This window comes from Charadrius vociferus, unplaced genomic scaffold, assembly GCF_000708025.1.
Source record: "Charadrius vociferus isolate BGI_N301 unplaced genomic scaffold, ASM70802v2 scaffold436, whole genome shotgun sequence".
NCBI lineage: Eukaryota > Metazoa > Chordata > Aves > Charadriiformes > Charadriidae > Charadrius > Charadrius vociferus.
In genome coordinates, this window is record NW_009649187.1 from 6272307 (window position 1) to 6291371 (window position 19065).

At 41.1% G+C, this 19065-nt stretch overlaps 1 protein-coding gene across 1 annotated transcript in view; it reads right to left on the reverse strand.

Annotated features, from left to right (window-relative positions):
- Window positions 1–2489: 2489 nt before the first annotated feature.
- The window catches only part of USP54 (ubiquitin specific peptidase 54), a 52781-nt gene continuing 36205 nt past the window's right edge, over window positions 2490–19065 (reverse strand). The window contains exons 15-22 of the mRNA XM_009888767.1: window positions 17939–18112; window positions 14849–14968; window positions 13063–13255; window positions 9372–10828; window positions 6824–6942; window positions 5574–5714; window positions 3847–4033; window positions 2490–3148 (exon numbers count right to left, since the gene is read on the reverse strand). Coding sequence (XP_009887069.1) covers window positions 2490–3148; window positions 3847–4033; window positions 5574–5714; window positions 6824–6942; window positions 9372–10828; window positions 13063–13255; window positions 14849–14968; window positions 17939–18112 — 3050 coding nt within the window. The remainder of the gene's footprint in view (window positions 3149–3846; window positions 4034–5573; window positions 5715–6823; window positions 6943–9371; window positions 10829–13062; window positions 13256–14848; window positions 14969–17938; window positions 18113–19065) is intronic.

The following is a 19065-nucleotide window of genomic DNA, read 5'->3' on the forward strand; positions in this document are numbered from 1 at the left end:
TGGTTGAATTAATTTTATAGCACGTAATTTTTGAAACCTGGTAGGCAGAACTATGATGATGGAATAAAACCAACAGTTCCCTTCATAAAGAAAAACTGGATACCACCCATGATTAAAATAAGTTGCATCAACTCAGGATTATTCTGCAGAGCTTTATGGAAGTATACTTCCTCCTTCCCAGTAGCTAGGATTAAAATAAATTAAAAAAAAAAAATCTAAGCATGCACATTTTCTTTATTTGCGTATGTTTCATACTCCATATTTATTCTCAAAGAAGTGACTTTGTACTTTATTTTGGCAGATTATTTTTTTTAGATAATTAAGTTCAAGACTACTTAAGCCTTACTCTGCAACCTGAATTTTTTAGAGCTGTAGTCAAGCAAAGTGTCAAATACTTATCCACGTCCTCATTTGCATCCTGGGGCTACCGTAACTTTCTCCAACTGCTCTAGGTAACAAAAAGCTGAAAACAAACAGGGGCTGCTTCTGCCCAGATTCCGTTTACTCCAATAGCATTGTTCTACCAACAAGAGAGAGAGAGAACAGCAACAGAAATGTTTCTGTCCAAATATCCACCTCCGCATTGCGGTCACTTCCTAAAACTGTAATTTCAACAGCTAGAAAATTAGCAGTTGGCTATGGCGTGTCCAGGTGCAGTGAGAGCGACTAACAGGTCCGTACCTGCTGGGAAGCCTTAAATAATACTCAATTTTTTTAATATTCAGAAAATTAGTACAAAATTGGTACTACTGAAAGTTTCATGTTATTAAATTGAAAAAACCTATTATGTGAAAAAGTCAAAAGTTGGTAGGGCTTTTTTGGAATGGAGGGGTGGAAGAAGTGAGTGCTTTGTTCTGGTAACCACAGCTAGTGGGGGCAGTTAAGTGCAAAGAAGCGTGCAACATAATCCCAAATGTAAAAAACACAATTAAGAATGATGTAGTTATACGAGACTGTAACAATAACAGACACAATAGCAATTATTTAGAAACAAGAAACTAAGAAATGACATTTATTAAAATGAGTGAGACTCCATCTCAGACTAAACAGCAAAAACTGATGAAATTCTATCAGGCACTGAGGTGCAAAACATGAAATTAAAACGAAGACGCTCACCTAGAGCAACAGCGCGAGCAGATTAGCACGGAGTACCACGCACTAGAGGGCAGCCTCGACCTTCCGCTGCCTGCCTGGGCTACAACCACCCCAGCTGCAGTCCTACTCTCCATATAAGCACATAACAGAACCCTCCACATTTTTAAGTAATTTGTAATCACCACACCTGAAAGCATTTGCAAAAGGAGGACTGCAACGCTTATTAAAATCACACTTCTCACTACCCCAGTCATGTCTAATGACTGTTTTGTGTAAGAGTCCTGTCTGCATACACTATCATCTTGCACAGATTCTGTAGTTTTCCTTCCAACAAAGTCTCAAAATAGTTTTCAAAGGACACTGTTAAATACTGTCCATTATGAGGGGAAAGTTAAGCACAGAGTAGTGCTGAAACACATCAAATCCAGGGACAAAATTAGACACGTCCTCCAATCTAACTAACTATATATATTTATTACATAAACTTTGTTAATGAACTAGAATAAACAATTTACTCATGTTTGTTAGCGCATAAGACAATAAATCGGCAGTTTCAGGCCAACTGATGAGTAAAGCCAAATAGCAAAGAAAGCTCATACACAGACAGGTAAATAGAACTATTTTCATAGATTTATTTGAAAAATACTTACAAAAGCAAGTATGTTTGACACTAAAATAGTTAAACTTATTCTGTGTTTACATTGGTGTCATTAAGCGTGCAGCATTAACAGTCTTTTCTGTTTGAAGCATTGTTAGTTTGGCTTAAGGAAGTGGGGAAAATTCTGGTTTACTAATGAACGATGTCTCCCTGCCACTTCCTCAGCAGCAACTACCGCTGCGATCTCTGCCCGAGACCTCAGCACACTGAAAACTGGGTTTGCTTTACTAACTGCCAGCCTGCCAAGTGCAGATTTACTGGAACCTGGAAGGTGGGTCAGGGTTTTTTTTCCCCTAGGAAGGAACAGGAGAGAGGAAGGAGAGGAAAACGAAAGGATTGGGTTTTTTACATGAAGAATTTACCAAAGCTACATTTCATGAAAAACAGTCCTTAAAAATGTCCTTTTGTTAGTGGCCATCCTCCTTCAAAACATGCGCATACTTCTGAACTTACCCGTAAACCAATGCCCCTGAAGCTTACCATTCCTACAGCGCTTTTTTGCTAGGAGAGGCCAGGACTAGAATAGCTAAGATTCCCCATCCAGACAGCAGTTCAGTAGTGTCAGAAATGAAATACAGTGCAATTAGTTTCCACATACTGTATAGCTACATTTTAAGACAAAACTGGCACAGATACTGGTTGAAAGAGTTTGCTGTCTCCATGTAATCCACGCTCTGGCAACAGCTGTAGTCTGTTCGCAGAGCAGTTTATTAGGGCACATGGAGCGGACGGGATCTCACCAGCCATTATTTTGCATGGTGCCAGTAGCCGCTGCTGCTCGAGCCAGCATATTTCTGTGTGCCTCTGAAGCAGAAGAAAACGTCCCATCCATCACATGCATTGGCAGCATTCGCCTTCTGCCAGGCTGAGGGGTGTAGCTGTTCTGTCGCCAGTCTTCTTCTGGCGGCATATCAACTCTCCTTGGACCCGGGGCCTTAACACAAGAAGGGGGCACAGGACAACCTTGAGAGGCACCGGGATCCCAAGAAGGCTCATGTGGGATTCTTAAAGTGCTGTAGTCTGTGCTGGCTGGTGGCCTGCAACCGATGGCATAGGATTCATGCATTTGATGTTGTGAAGGCTGCTGGGGGAAGCCTTCCTGTAAACTCTTGCCTGGCTGGCCAGCATGTTTGCCCCCAAGCATCGTTCGTTTATCTGGTAACGTGGCTGTTTGCCTGGCAGGGTAGCTCGTGTTCAGCCAATGGCCAGAGACACTTGATGCTCCACCTCCTAAATGCGGACTAACAAGAGGCTTTTGCCCCTGGGAGAGGGTGACTTTGGGTGCACAAGGGAGACTCCCATAGCTCAGTGCCACACCTGGGTAGTCTTCACCTTGGAAAGCTTCACCCCTGTCAGGCATAACCAAAAGTTTCTGGATGATGTTCTTCTGATCTCCTGTTTGGGGGGAAAAAAAAAAAAAAAAGGTTTCCTTAGTTATATTTTTTGGTTCATCGTCTCAGAACTTCCGGCTGTGGCCAACAAGTGACATAAGAAAAAAAAAAATCCCTAATACAGCCAGTTACTGGTTGACACGCAATTCACTTTCCTCACTGCATTTCCTCCTTATCCTACCACAGCTGCTGTCACAGACTTCAGATTTCTTTAATAACCCTTGTGTCATCAAGGAGGAGCCTAACAAAGTATTTCAAGGCTGGTAGATCAAACTAGTTTTGATGGCTGTCACAGGGAAAATAATTCTCATGCAGGAATTAGTTATTTCTATTGGCACAATTACATGTGTGCTTTGCTGGAATGAGTAGCTTGTGGAAGTACTCATACATGACAACAAGGTGGTGGATCTTACTGCTACTTTTACACTACAGAAAATACCTTACAAAAATGTGGATATGATTGTATATAAAGTCATCATAATGCTTCCATAAAGATTATTCCCTTTTGTTATGTTCCCTTAGCACAGAATTGCAGAACAACTCAAAAGGGCAGAGAGGAACAAAGAGAACGTGATTCATCCTTCCAGATTTCTGGAAGAATTCAGGCAGATGGTGAAACATCGTTATGAAAGACAAGATCTGAAGAGTTGTATTTCAGCGACACTTCTGATCACGAAGGAGGATGAAAAGTCCTGTGATTACCTGACGGTTTACGTGCCTTGCCCACCATGCTGGGCATCAGTACATCATGGGGTAGGTGCTGCACCTGGTTTGGGTTGTGCTGGGGTTCAAAGGGAAACACAGGAGGATCATGGGGGAAAGGAAGGGAAGTGGAGCTGGAAGAACGGTGGCTGGTGTCCACTGGCATTTTCCTCATATTTGGTGCTTCCTTTTATAAAATGAGAAAGGAGAAGAAAAGAACATAAAATGATGAGTAAACACAGAGTTGGGTTGAATCAAGCAAAGATGGTGTTAATCTGAGGAAAGGGATGAGTCACTGGAACAAAAACATGCATCTGTATGTGAAAAAGAAATACAAATAAAAACTGTATCAATCCAGTAAGGCTCTTTCTGCAGTGGTGGGCTACTTACGAGGATCATTTGACTGGAAATATACCAAGGAGAAAAAGCTAAAGCAAGCACAAACCACCCATGGAGGTGTGGTTCACAAGCTGAATCCACAGAACAATGGCAGCCCAGTCAGCATTGGAACCGCCATGCTACACAAGCCATGAAATTAAGAAAAGTATTGCTGATCCTTCCTTCCTATTTTCTAGCAGGCTTTACTGAAAGCTCTGATTCCAGACTATGAACAGATTCACTTGTTGCAGCTGAAGTATTTATCAGTGCTGTACCATTTCCCTCTATTAGGAGGTACCTACCCCAAAGCATGGAGGGCTGCATGGCACAATAACAAACCATCACAGACTTGAGCTCAGTGACTAACTTGAAGAGTGGTGACAGACAGCCATCCTATCGGCTGCTTCTGTTGTGGGGATAAAAACCTTCAGCAGACAGGGGGGTCTTGGACAGCTAGAGGGTTTTAATTGCTTCTGCCAGCACCTCCAGGTATGCGTTAAAGCCCTCAACTGAAGCACGCCGAAGAGCAAATATTCAGAAGTTGACATATTCTTAGCTTATGGTACACAGCAGAAAGACAGAATCAGACCAACAAGGCTAAATAACTGATTTTGCAACTGAGACTCTTCTACACTTACTATGCAGTTTGGTTTCAAATCAAAACTTAAGCACAGGCTGCAAAAAATTCAATCCAAGCCAAACCTTCACATTATATCTGGCTATGGTGCTAAACACAAACAATAACATGTTACTTCCCTCCCCCCCGCCATTGGCAGCTTTAACTTGCAACTAAAACTACTTAACAGAGTTAAGAAAGTGGGGCGGGGTGGTGGTGGAAATCAATCTCCATATTTTTAGGTACTTCCTGTATGCAACTGGCTGCATATTATGTACCAAGACTTGAATTGTCTCTCCTTTGTGCTTACTTTTACTCTGTAAAGATGCTATTTGCTGGATATACCCACAAGAGAGCAGAAACCTTCACATGGTTAGTTGTGTCTTTTTAAAATTATAGGTGAAGCTTTCTTGGAAATACTCTAAGTCAACTGAAGAAAATGTTTATATTGGATGTCTTTGTATACTGACAAGTAATATTAGCTCACATGCTTACCAGCTGCAGCAGGTACTACTCTGCAATGACTCCTGAAGAAGATGGCTTTGTTACTTTTAAATAAAAACTCATTCTTCTTCCAAAAAGAGAACAAAAATTCACAAAGACAAGCTTTCATCGTGGCTTATTATTCAGTTGTCTCCTGTCTTGTTTGTTAACTACTAAATGCAGACTGAGAAAACAGCAACCCTACACACAGACGATGGCTCTTTGCAAAGCTGCACATCATTCTACTTACAAAACTGTGAGAAGAGACCAAAGTCTCTTCTCTGTTTGAGATGACTGTTCCACTGAGACTGCGAGCAATGCGACGGAAATTCTCTGCACTGTACATTTCCTCCTCTCCTGGTTCCCTGCTATGTTCTCTGGTATACGTGACCTGCAGACAACATCACACATTTCAGAAAAGGCTCTCCATAATATCATCTCCATAATATCACTTTGTATAATAATTATAGGAAAGATATCAATATAAATCCAACGCGCTAAACTTCAATGCAAGTCCACGACCTTTTCTTTTTTGAAATCCTTCATTCAGGTACTACCTTGAAAACTTAAAGCAAATGGGTCTGTTTGGATCTGGTGATTAAAAATATTACTGCTTATAGTCTTTGTTTAGTAAGACAAATCAAACAGCGTGTATTAAGTGAGATCCGTTCTTTTATAAATATCTAAAGCCAGGACAAAAAGTCTCTACTGGGATGAGTCTACCTAAAGGACTGACTGCTGCTACAGGCATCACTGCCCCTGTAGAGATAATCATGGCTGCAGCTAACAGCCATCCTATGATAAAGTACTACAGTCTTCTCATAACCGAAAAAAAAAAATATCTTCTCATAACCGAAAATGTTAGCAAGCGGAATGTTTATTCCTTCTTTCTTTTCTTCTGTTCTACATAAGCAAGACCATTTAGGGTCCCTTTAATAAGTATGGAAGTACTATAGGAAATGTCATTTTCCCTTGAAAATACTTGTATGTTTTCATGTACAGGCACTGATACGTAACTGCCAGTTATTTAAACAGCTTTTCCCTAGAAAAAAAAAGAAAAAGCATCTTCTCCTACCCTGAGGTGACCAACTACCAACTGTAGCAAATACCAAATTATCCCCCACTTTCAAGATATGTAGTGACAGAATTGAAAAACAAGTCTGTGTCCCTCCAAGCAGTAACATCAAAAAGCAGTTACAAGTTGTGATGCGAGGCAGTTCATGTCAGTATGCTCAAAGAGACGAGATCTTGAAGTTCTCAGGGATATGTTCCTCAGAGTCAGAATTTAGATAATTTGATTGCATGCAAGCTGCATGTAGTCACTCATTTTCATAGCTAATTAATCCTGAGCTTGACTGCACTTAAAATTCTCTCTGACACTAGTACCAATGACCCCAGTACCTTTTCCATAATATATTCTGCTTCTCCCATTGTGAATTCTTTCACTTGCAGAGGCCAAGCTCTTCCCCCTCTAGCACATCTTAAATAAAACCAAGTCACCTTGGAGACAGAAGAGACAGCGGATCCACACAGACTGCGCTCGATCTCTGCTGTTGGGGTTTTCGAGAGACCCATGCCAGCTGTAGCATGCAGCTTCCTCACATTCAGGTTGGCAGAGACTGGGAAGGAAAACGCTGTCATTACATTCCACACTTGATTGCATGTAATGGCACATTTCTGACTATCTTAGGTCTGACTCCAGCAAAGACAGACAGACTATACACACAGAACAAGAAGTCATCAGAGATGCTTTGAACACTGAAACATAAGCTAACTCCCAGCATTTCAAGGGGACACAGTTGATCAGTATACTCACGCCTGCTTCACTTGCCCTTTTGCAGGCTTCTGGGGAACAGTTAATGGAACTATTTAAGAGTTAAATGATTTAACTACATACCAGTACTTCTTTGATACAGAGGTGAGACTGTTTAGGGGGCCTAAAGGGATAGAAAATCAGCTACCAGGAGCAACTTACCTAAAGTTACTTCGGATAAACAGGACTCATTAAGTTCCCCACATGTTCACCTGCTTGTTCCCACCCACTGCTATAGTTTGTCAGTCTTTTGTTGGGCTGGTTAAATAGTTAAGTGTTATTTTGAACTAGGATTGCTACAGTTACTTCACTTCAGCGTGATTCCCACCAAACAGTTATAATCCTAACATTTCTCACAGAATAGACAGGCAGATCAATGGCCTAATAGAAATGGTCACAGGGAATCTCTCTAGAAATGAAGAAAGGTGATGTGCTGGTAACAACGCATTTTCTGCATTGAGGTGGCATTTGGAGGATAAGGTCTTTGCTTTAATCTCTGCTGTAAAGCTCCAGTAATGAAACAGAGGCATTTTCACTATGATTGTGAATGCAAATTGTTCTGCCAAGGAGCAAACATGTCCCTTTGTACTAAAGGCCTCAGATTTTGTTTGACAAAACGAGTTGATATGGGGCAGAAAGCTTAAACTAAGCTAAACATTTGAAAATGAATACATAATCCAAGTTAAAACTGAGAAAGAGCTGTCCTAGACCCACTCAGGTGATTTTCACTAAGTTCATCACAGTAGATTCACTGGTTCAAACTTTTTGTTTTTATACGGAATTTGCAGAACTTAGGAAGAAACATCTGAAAGTCACAGCAAACCAGAAGTAAAGATCTCAAACACAAACTTCACTTTATAAGAATATCCATCTCTCTCATCCCTCAAATGTAGTGGGAAAATAGGCAAGAGAAGCGTCAGCATAAGAAACAGGGCATTTGATGACAGAACTCCGAAGCTCCAGCTAACAATAACTGGGCTTTATCCTGTTAGATTTCCAGAAAGAGCTTCCAAAATCAGTAAGCTAAGTAGGAACACATAAGACCTTCTGATTCAAGCCCATGCAAGAGAGTATCTGCAAGGTTGAGGTCAGATCTTATATAACTCTGAAAGAAAACCAGAAGGACAACAGATGGGAAATGGCCACCTTTGGATGTGTCACCTGGCTTGCCCATGGACTGCAAGACAAGACAGTTTAATAGGAAACTCGAGCATAGGAAACTCGAGCTGTTCAAGAGTTTACTGCAGTATTTACTCTGGTCGCAGCCAGGCTTGATTTGTCAGGAACAACAGAGGCTTCACCTCCATGGCTGTAGGGCAGGGGAAAACCTGTCTTGTGTATGTAGTGCAATATATCTCTCACACAGACATATATATATCTCACTGTGGTAGCCATCAAGTTTCAGGCTGCTTCACATTTAACTAGAAAATTCACTCTAATAGGACTAATGCTATGACATGGATTACAAAGAAATTTGCTTCACTTGTGCTAAGCAGAGAATCAAGGTTGCCCTATCTCAGGCAGGAGATTAGATCAGCTTAAGTGGAGCCAGACTGCTGTCATCAGACTCTAATCGAATGTCTCCAGCAACAGCTGGATGATCTCACCAACAGCAATAGAATCTGTTCATTTTCTTTTGGCACCAACTAATCCACAAGGTCTCAAGGATCTTAGTGCAGAACGTGTACCCCCAGTGCTGCTTTCACAAGTAATTTTCCAGAATTTAAAGCAGGCAGTCCTTAGCAAAATACGAGTTCAACTCTCATAGATCTGGAAACACTTTTAAAAGTTATTCCTCTCAACCAGGTACAGACTAAATTCTCAAATACAATACAATCGGTTAAAATTCAAAAATATGGAGAACATCAACTTCAGACATAGAAACAGTTTAATTCCAGAGGTGATGTAGGACTTTCAAACAGCAAAACTCAGCAGCCTGATCTAAGCTGCTAGCTCCCTACTTGAAAACAGGATCAATCATTTCTATGGTACTTTTAACAGATGTTGCTCTCCGTTTGCCAAGATCAACAGCTACTCTGCAGCCTCCCCAGGCAGTGCTATGACACTGCTTCTCTACCTACATAGTTAGAATGTTTTCAGAGTCCACAACCTGAATCTTTCTGCATCTGTGCACAAATTCATGCCCATTTAACTAAATCAACTGGAAAACATACCTTCACCTATATTGGAGTACACAGGCAGGTCAACCAAGAAAAACAGCTGCATCATTCTTACCTGATTGGTCAAATGGATACCTAGCACTGTCCTGTCTTCCCAAGAAAGGCCTAGTGGCCTGAGATGCCTGCAGACTAGTCTGATAGAGGGATTCCAGTTCTGAGAGCTCCTGTTCTGTGTCTTGATTCCACTGTGGATGCAGATGTACTGGGATCCTGCTCAAGTCATCTCCAACTGCTCTCTGATCAGAAAGGGGTGGACTCCTCCCAGGTACAGGAAGCCATTCAGTATTCTTATTAGCCTTCTGAGAACTGTAATACCTAGTAACATTATCCACCCAACGGTCCACAGGCATAGAGGCAACCATGCTACTAGTAGCTCCATCATCCACCTGTTTCATTCCTCCATCATGACAGTGCCTTTCCAGGTAGGGTGCAGGGTCTGCTATATTCTGTCCACCTCTTCTACACAGCTCTTCACTGTGAGAACAAATACTCTTAGAAGCAACATGTTGGGCACCAAAACCCTCCAAAGAAACTACCCTGTCCCTAATATCCACAGTTGAGTGTAATTTTTCAGAAGACTGGTTTTTGTTCTCTTGGTTTTGATGGATTAGCTGTCTGTAACCAGAGGATGAAGGGTTGATGAAAGACTTTTGTGTTAACTTTGGCGACTTCTCATCCTGACACACTGCAGCAATCCAGCCTTTTTCATGAGTACCTTTTCTCTGGGAGACTGCATGCATTTTCTGAAATTGCTCTGCCAAGGAGCGAACATGTCCCTTTGTACTAAAAGCCTCAGATTTGCAACCTTCTGCTGTGCCATATTCATCCTGTGAGGGCAATAAAATCTCACGGCTGTTTGTTCTGGAGTACTTATTTGTTTTCTGCAAAGGATCCAAGGAGCACTGCCGTGTAGGGGATGAAGTTGCAGGGGTCATTGCATGATAGACCCCTAAATGATCAATGCTGGGCCGCACTGGAGAGCTTGCAAGTTTGGAACAAGGACTGTGCTGGCTGTCCTTCTCAGGAGATGCTGCTTGTGGTGGATGTGGACAGGGAAACAGTGTAGGCAAGGACCCAGAGTTTACTGTGTTAGCCTTGGATTTGTACTGAGGTGTGAGAACAGGCGTTATGTTATGAACCTCTTCTACCTTGCTGTTACTACAGTATTCCCTATAGTCTTTTGGCCCTGTGACTGTGGTGTCAGCAAATTCCACACTATGGTGGGCATCATTCTCAGTTCTTGCAGACCTCTCTGCCAACCCTTGCCTATAGGGAAAAGAGGGAACTTGGTCATGAAAATCAGCTGAAGCAGACTGGAAGTTTGGAGAGATCTTGTTGGATGGATTGCTTTCAGAAGGGGGCAAGGAGGAAGACTCTGGATATAATGATGAGTGCAATTCATGGCAGGAAGCAGGTGGGTGGAAGAAAGAACTGGACCCAAATTCCACTTCTTTGTTGGGTTCCAGTGGTACCTCCTGGCTCAGCAGTACTTGGAGCGGGCCAGTCTGTTCACTAAAACACACAGAAGGGTAAATGATTAGCAGTAGTCATTGCTTATGCTTATCCCCAGGGTATAGAACTTGCACTAGGTGATATATACCTCAATGCACTTTTCTTCACTAACTGTAGTCTGATGAAGACTGCATTAATTCAGTAGATACATACATGTTGGTCCTTTGCTTTCAACCTTGATTTCCTCCTATAACTGATCTACTGAATCCATTTCATATTTTTAAGAGAATTTTGCTACAGTTAGGCTCTATATAGAGTATGCTTGTACAGCATCTAGGCTCAGCAGACTGAGCGGGTAGGTAGGGATAACTGTAAGACTAGTAAAAACAGCATTTATATAAAATAAAACAACTGTTTCCAACATTAACATCTGAGATATTTTTGAAAATACGTCGGACACATTCATGATCTGAACCTGAACTGACAGTATTTCCATAAGGTCCCCTTTCTCCAGGCAACTTAACGAAGAATGACTTGACAAATGGAAGGAACAGGTTGAAACTTCTCTCGTATCACCTTTGTATTCTGATCTTTGAGATATTTTCCAACACTGTAAATAAAGATCAAGCTAAATATATAACTATTATTTTATAATAATCTGTATTTTAAGTATACTTCTAAAAAATAATTTGTAACCTTTTATGTACCAATGCAAGACAATTACATCCTTGGGTCATACATGTCCTTGGCATTTTTCTGCATTTAATTAGAATTTTAATATGCAGAAAGAAAAAACAGCACCAAGTCCATGGGCCTGTGAGAAAACGACAGGCTACAAACAGCTCCAACAGAGAACTTAAGGAAACTGTAACATCATTGCTTTATTTCCTCCTTGAGATGCATAGGATGAAAGTTATTAGGAAGACCTAGTTGATATGTGTAGCAGAATGACTTGCCTGTGAGAAATCGCAAACTTTGCGCCGTCTACAATGTTATTTATGTCAAAGCAAGAGTACAAAAAACTGGTTACGAATAGATTCTTTTCACTGGCTGCAATATTAACATTTGGTTGGATATAACTTTTTGCAAAAGTAATGTTCTTTTCGCAGAGCAGCAGTGAGCAAGTTCAACATTAACAAAATTAGTTTTAGAAAGTTCCTTTGTTTCATTTTCTTAGAATCTGCCAAAATGCATAATTGGGGCTCTGCATTTCTCCTGTAAAAGAGGATATAATGGACCCCTGATTGACAAAAAGATCAGCCCTTATTACACATAATTCAGCTACTGCAGGAAAAGAAAAGAACATTATGAACTATAGCCTGGTAGGTGTGCAAATTAGCTGACTTTTAGTATATAGCTGTATGTGGCATTTTAAAAAAAGGAAAAGCAAAAGGATTCTCATCTGAGATTTCAGCTCAGCTTCTGGTAATACAGCATGTAAGAAACGGGAGAGGGAAGAAAGGTAACAGTTCAAGAAACAGCCTAGAAATTGGATAGGGATGGTCTAGCGCTAGGAGGGAATGGCATGGGAAGAAAGAAGGATTAAGCTGCATGCTAAAGAGGGTAGGAAGAAAGGATCAGTTACAGCAGAGGGTTAATTATGCTATAGTTAAAGTCAGTATGGAAGAAAGAATCATGAAGAGACACTGAAGAGGCTGCTAAGCCAGGCTACAAGATACTGGGAAGCACAGAAAGAAAATGAATGATACAGCGTCAGGGAGAGTAGTCAAGGTGACAGGATCAGGATCTGGATCCAAGAGTTGTACCAGTGCACCACGAGAGAAGTGGACTAGAAAGAAAAGATCAGTGTACCTGACACTTTCCAAACTACAGAGCACTAACACATACTGTTTGCTGTTCCCAACATAAAAGCAATTATAGCAAATTTTTTACTGTAGTACACTCTTTTACTGAGTCCTGAAACTGCTCCTGATTATAAACAGTTGCATGTTTCATCCTAACACACATCCTCTTTTTAGTCAGGTTATTGTCTATTGTATTCTTTCCCTCGGTACATAAAACAATGATGCTGCCAGGCACTGACTGCTACAATTCTCTGTCACAGATCACATTTGGAACACGTGCACATTGAACTATTCTATAAAGACATGGGGAGGGGAAGGGGGTACTTGACCATCTTATAATAGGATTTAACCTAAAGAAGAAAGAAATAGGGAGTAACACTGTAGGATTTGGACTATCCGGGGGAATATATATAGTTTGCTATTTCTTTCCAGACTGCGCTGCTCATAGATGCAGCTCAGATCTGGGTCTAGGTGATAGACTTGGACTACCTTGTAGACTGGGCCACGGTGCCGCCCTGTGGTGGGTGGCAGGTTGGCGGCGGCTGCGGCTGCGATGGCTGTTGGTGCTGCATGCGATCCTGGAGGCTCCGGGCTTTTCGGATACTGATTTGCAGCTTCTTATCGACTAGGGCTCTGCTGTGAGTGCTAGCGCTGGCATCATGCATGGCAAGTCTTAGTTTAGCTAAAATGCAAAAGAAAACATAGCAGAAAACAAACAGAAAAAAGGAATAAAATTGAAAAAGAAAAAAAAAAGATGCAGCAAGAACATAAAACATGGACCATGCAAATACTGCCACGAAAGAGTTCACAAGGATGCTATTGTTCCATTAATGCACATTCAGCTTAGCCAGGTGTCAAAACACGTTAATTGAAACTAAACCAAAAAAAAGTAAAAAAAAAAAAAAAGATGCAGCAAGAACATAAAACATGGACCATGCAAATACTGCCACGAAAGAGTTCACAAGGATGCTATTGTTCCATTAATGCACATTCAGCTTAGCCAGGTGTCAAAACACGTTAATTGAAACTAAACCAAAAAAAAGTAAAAAAAAAAAAAAAGATGCAGCAAGAACATAAAACATGGACCATGCAAATACTGCCACGAAAGAGTTCACAAGGATGCTATTGTTCCATTAATGCACATTCAGCTTAGCCAGGTGTCAAAACACGTTAATTGAAACTAAACCAAAAAAAAGTAAAAAAAAAAAAAAAGATGCAGCAAGAACATAAAACATGGACCATGCAAATACTGCCACAAAAGAGTTCACAAGGATGCTATTGTTTCCATTAATGCACATTCAGCTTAGCCAGGTGTCAAAACACGTTAATTGAAACTAAACCAAAATAAAGTAAAAAAAAAAACCTATCCATGTTTTAGCCCAACTTCTCATCCTCTTCACACAGGCTCTTTCCAACCCTACCACATTGATGCTTCATTCTGTCATCTACCCTTCCTCCTGTACCCTCCACACCTGGGACTCCCTTTATGTGCAGGAACACCCAGCTGGGATTTGAGATTCAGCATCTACCTTGCTGGAATGGAAGCTTATTAGCTTCACAACAGCTGTATGCTGCGCCCCCTATTCTGCAGTCCCTAAGAGCCAATTTCTAAATGCAGATGCGCAGGAGCTACCCACTCTGTCTGCAGCCATTCTATACAGACAGAAGGGAGCATGGGGTGAGACAGCCAGCCAGTCATAATGGAAAAAGATCGAAAATAAAATGAAATCACATAGCACACATTCTCAAAGGTCACAATGCATTTAAGCACTTCAATGTCCTAATGCTTTTTTCTTCATGAAAGTTGGGTACAGCACAGCTCATTTCTGTTAATCCAGAGGACTCAAGAGTGGGCTACCATTTTCTTCCTATGCTACACCCTCCATGAGGAACTTAATGCCCTTTGCAATTTGGCCTGAGGATGGGGAAAAATTGTTAATTGAAGACCAAGTGGCAGGGGGAGTTACCTACTGGGTGCTTGCTGAAATGCACCATTTAGCAGCAAAAAGTGCTGTTACTGCTATAGTGCTGGAGAGAACAACAAAAATGGATGGAAACGTGAAAAAAACAGAGATGAAGAAGAATAGGATTAAAACCCCCAAAAGGCAATGCTTGTAAAAAGGAAAGATTCTGTCTCCCTGCACATTCCTAAAGACTAGCTGGATCCCCGTATTACCACCTGACCATTTAACGTGATTCAATATTTCACACTTTTTACTATTATATTAGTAAATTGTCAAAAAGCGCAATAGCTCAGGCGGTTAGAGTTACTTACATATAGCTTCGTTACAGAGAGCCAAAGCTGCAGCACAATCCCCCTTCTGCTCCTGATTCAGCGACTCTTCAAAGATTGAGTCTGCCTCCTGCATCGACTTCTCAAAGCCATCACTCCTCCCTGCAATGGGCAGCACCCTTCATTTTGGTTTCATTCATTGCAGAACCCTCACTTACCCTCATCCCATTTGCGACTCCCACATTCTTCCACACATGGAGTCTCGCAGAGGCTGCACATATCCCAGACCGCACCACCTAACCTTCCCTAAGCAGAAGGTACAACTTGAGCACCCTGATATGCTTGACATCCACACAGTAAAATAATGTGAACCAGAATCTTCCCCTCAAATTTGGTTTACTTGAGAGAGTTGTACTGCTTTATTACATTATTTTCAACAGTCTAAATCAGTACAAAAGATGGTGTAGACACATCACAGAGACAGTCCAGGTGACCTCTGTCAAGTAGGAATTAATCTAAATTTAGAATTAAATCTAAACCAAAATATATCAGTAGAAGAAATATAGCAGGTCAGGGCTTTCTACAAGGAAAGTAGAGTTAAATCCCCTGCCAAAATCATCTGTCCCTTTTTCAGATAGGCAATGACTTCCACACAAAATGGAAACAAACTGAAACTACTCAGATGTCTGGGGAACAAAGCTCAGACTTGAGTGCCAGTGTAAATGCCTGCACAAAATACTTCTACAAATGTGTGTTCAGTGCATACACTCAACTGTTGAAAGAGACAAATGGAATATGAAAACCCAATGGTCTCGCAGCTTTAGGAGGAAAAACACAGATGTAAGAAGCTGAGAAGAAAGGGACAATTGTCAAGAATTCTTTTTGCAACAATTTAAAAACAGTGTTGGAGAAGAGAAGGATAAATAATCCCTGGACACAAAAGAGAAAGATGAAACCGGTGTCCTGGCATCAGAACATCTGGTTCTGAAGTAGGAGATGCCCAAACAATCTGGTGTCACTTATTAGGCATTACGCAAGTTATGCATTAAAATGTACACATTCAAATGAAGCATGGGAAAACAGAAAATAAAACTTCTCTTTTTGTTTTGTTGAGGGGTGGGGGTTTTTTTAGTGGAATGTCTCTGTCATTGTGGTAGAGAACATGAGCATCTTAATCAGCCAACAATTAAGTTATGTTTTCTCAACTTGCATATGCCCTGGCCTGCTTCCCCAACACCCTCGTGCACAAATGCAAACACAAACTCTCTTCTACCATAAACCCCGAAGAACTCACACAAAAAGCCAGTACTGCAGAGAGAAGTGAGGGTTGTTAGAGTAGTGAGTTAATCAAGCAGCACATTCCGTTTCAAAATCAAGGCTACTGAGGCTTGTAATCAAGGCCAGTATACTAAAGTTAGCTTTCTTTGCATGAATTTAGCAGTTTACTTGAGGGGAAAATGAGTCACAAGTGTTCTGGAGTTCTGCATACAAGCAAGCCTTCCAGGCAGTCAAGCAGTCTGTTGATGTTAAGCTATTACATCTCTGATCAACGCCTGTAAACTCCTCAAACACTCTACTGAAATCTTTTGATTAAGCATTATTCTAGTTTACTTTCTTTTTAACAGGGAAAAGCTAAACAATTTTTGCTTCTACCAACTAATACAACAAGAGATCAAAGAGGGGTAATGTCTTGGAGAATACGCTATTTTCTTTTGGCAGGAGAAGCAGAGAAGACAGCATCCTCCAGCTCAAAAATAGAAGTTTACTTTTCAATTTTTACATCATTAACATTTATATCAGAAGAGTAAACACTGATACTAATAAAAACAGATACCCATCTACTCTGGTACATCAGAATTTTGTACCTGGTTACTGGCAGGCCACAGCAGGACCATAAAGGATAACTAAGTAGCTCACTGATGGTCAGCAAAAATTATGAAAACATTCCCAGAGTCAGACATTCTCACAGAGATTATACTTTTCAGCTGCCATTGGCACAGTGACATTCTGACTGCTGAGCAGCTGGCACCGCTGTAGGCTGCAGAGCACTGGTTGTATTGTGCCCTGAGCTGGCACTGCTGTGGGGTGCCCCTCTCTTCCCCTCTGCCCTGTAGCAGCAAACCAACATCTCAACTCTTATCTGCAACAGGTTTGATCAGGCAGCATGGGGATGCCAGGAGGCCTGGCAACACAGGAGACCACAGTGGGTTTGCCCCAGTCATGCATGCATTTGTGGGAGCAGAGCCTAGGGCTTCGCTATACCTTCCTTGGCTCTGCTGACCCACCAACAAACCCCCACTTAAAGGCTCTACCAGGCTTCATCATCGACTGGAGCAGTGCACTTCATCCCACTGTCTCCCCTTACTGGCTGAACAAAGATGCTACATGTGAATCCTGTCACCAAGTTCACTCTGCTGCAGCTCCGTCCTTCCAATTAAACCTCTTCTGCTGCCATCCCCTGCCAGAAACATGAGGAGTCACGGAAAAGACAACCAAACTTGGAATTTGGCTTTTTAAATTTGTTTTCGATTTTTTTTTTCCTTAGAAAAAGATATATAAACTAAACCCAGCTTAGATTTTCAATTAGATCCATCTTAAGCCTGCCACAGTACTTGTTCCTACCCCTGTGCTGTGGCTGCACAGCTGGACAGGGAGGAATAGTGGGAAGTACAAGGGCGGGAACAAGCAGAATTGCTTAAGGCAGCGATGCTACCAGAAACAATCAGAAACAAAACAATGGTGTAAATGAACAAACTATGCTGCAGGTGGACCTGAGACGTCTGAAAGGTACAAACAGCCCTGCTCATTTCAAGACGTTGGTTGAAGCATTATAGCTAAATCTAGATATCAATACTAGTAATGGTGCATACCACCATAAAAATGGAAAGGTGTCAATATATTAAAAACACCTCTGCATTACTTTGTGTCTCATTTAAGAAGGAATTTCGTCAAAATACCAAACACATTTGTTTCACATCCCACACGTTTGAAATTGATGGTCCTTCACTAACCGAAGGTACAAAATTGTAATGGAGGGGGAGAGAGAGAGACTTACAATAGAAAATTAAGTTCAAAGGTTCAAAAAACTCCAGCACTACAATCGTGCAAAATATACCGCGTCCAAAAAGTTACCCTGATTCTGCAGCTCATCTAGATCCATGAACCTGCTGGGACGGGGATTAAAACCCATTGCTGCCTCCATTTCCTTTTCTCTTTTTCTGCGTAGTTCCTGTTCACGCGCTCTCCTTGCCACCTCCTCTTGCAATTCATCCAGTTCGCTCTTTGAAGGGACAAACACCTCCCCACCTTCAAAAGAAAAAAAAAAGAGGAACTTTTTGGATAGTAAAATCTCTTAAAAGTATCCCTTAAAAGACAAAGAAATATAATGTAGACTACAATTAACATCAGAAAATAAAGCAAAGACCACAGAAGTTCAGATGACGAATTTTGCTTTGTTAAATTTTACTTCTAAAACCCTGCCCAAGCAATTTGGTTTCTAATTGCCTTCTCTGTGTCAGTGACTGGCAGAAACGCTGCAGTATTGCTCCAAGCTCCCCTGCAGCATGGCCCACCCCTGGATTCACTGACCCAAGAAACAGAAAACAGAAGAGAGAAAATCATTGGAAGAGATAACCCTAAGCTGATGCTGAAAATCTTGAGGATTCTTACTGTGCTTATAATTTGTAAATAATGCTATGCCAAATTAGCCAGATCATTAGTTTTAGCAAGTAAAATGGATTCCAACTGAGATACTTTTCATCTAACTGCATAACCAGATGAAAATGGGAGGAAAATAAAGCATATCAATATCCTAGTCAACAAAACAGAAATCAATCAGCTATGACATGTATTGAAAAAGTGTCTCCCCTCCTCCCTTTCCCTTCCCCAGACATTCTCTAGAATCAAATATTTGCTCAGAATGATACATAATCAGAATGCGCATCTGCAGAAAAGTTCAGCCTTAGTCTAACTATCTTGTAAATATCCATTCACATTTCTGACAATTTTGAATTTTGTATAACATTATGAGCTTGTTTTCAGGACTCGTCAATCCCACTAAGTTATTATGAGTTATGCTCGGGAAGGTGTTTTCCACTGATGGCAGAATGCTATGTTATAGGAAAGAGTAAGAAAAATGGCTTTACTTTATCACTTAAGTCAATACTCAAAAAAGATGCCAGAGCAACATGATCAAAGGAATATTCCAACAAGGTTTTTTGCAATCCCCTTTGATAAATCTTTTAAGTTATAAGTTGTAA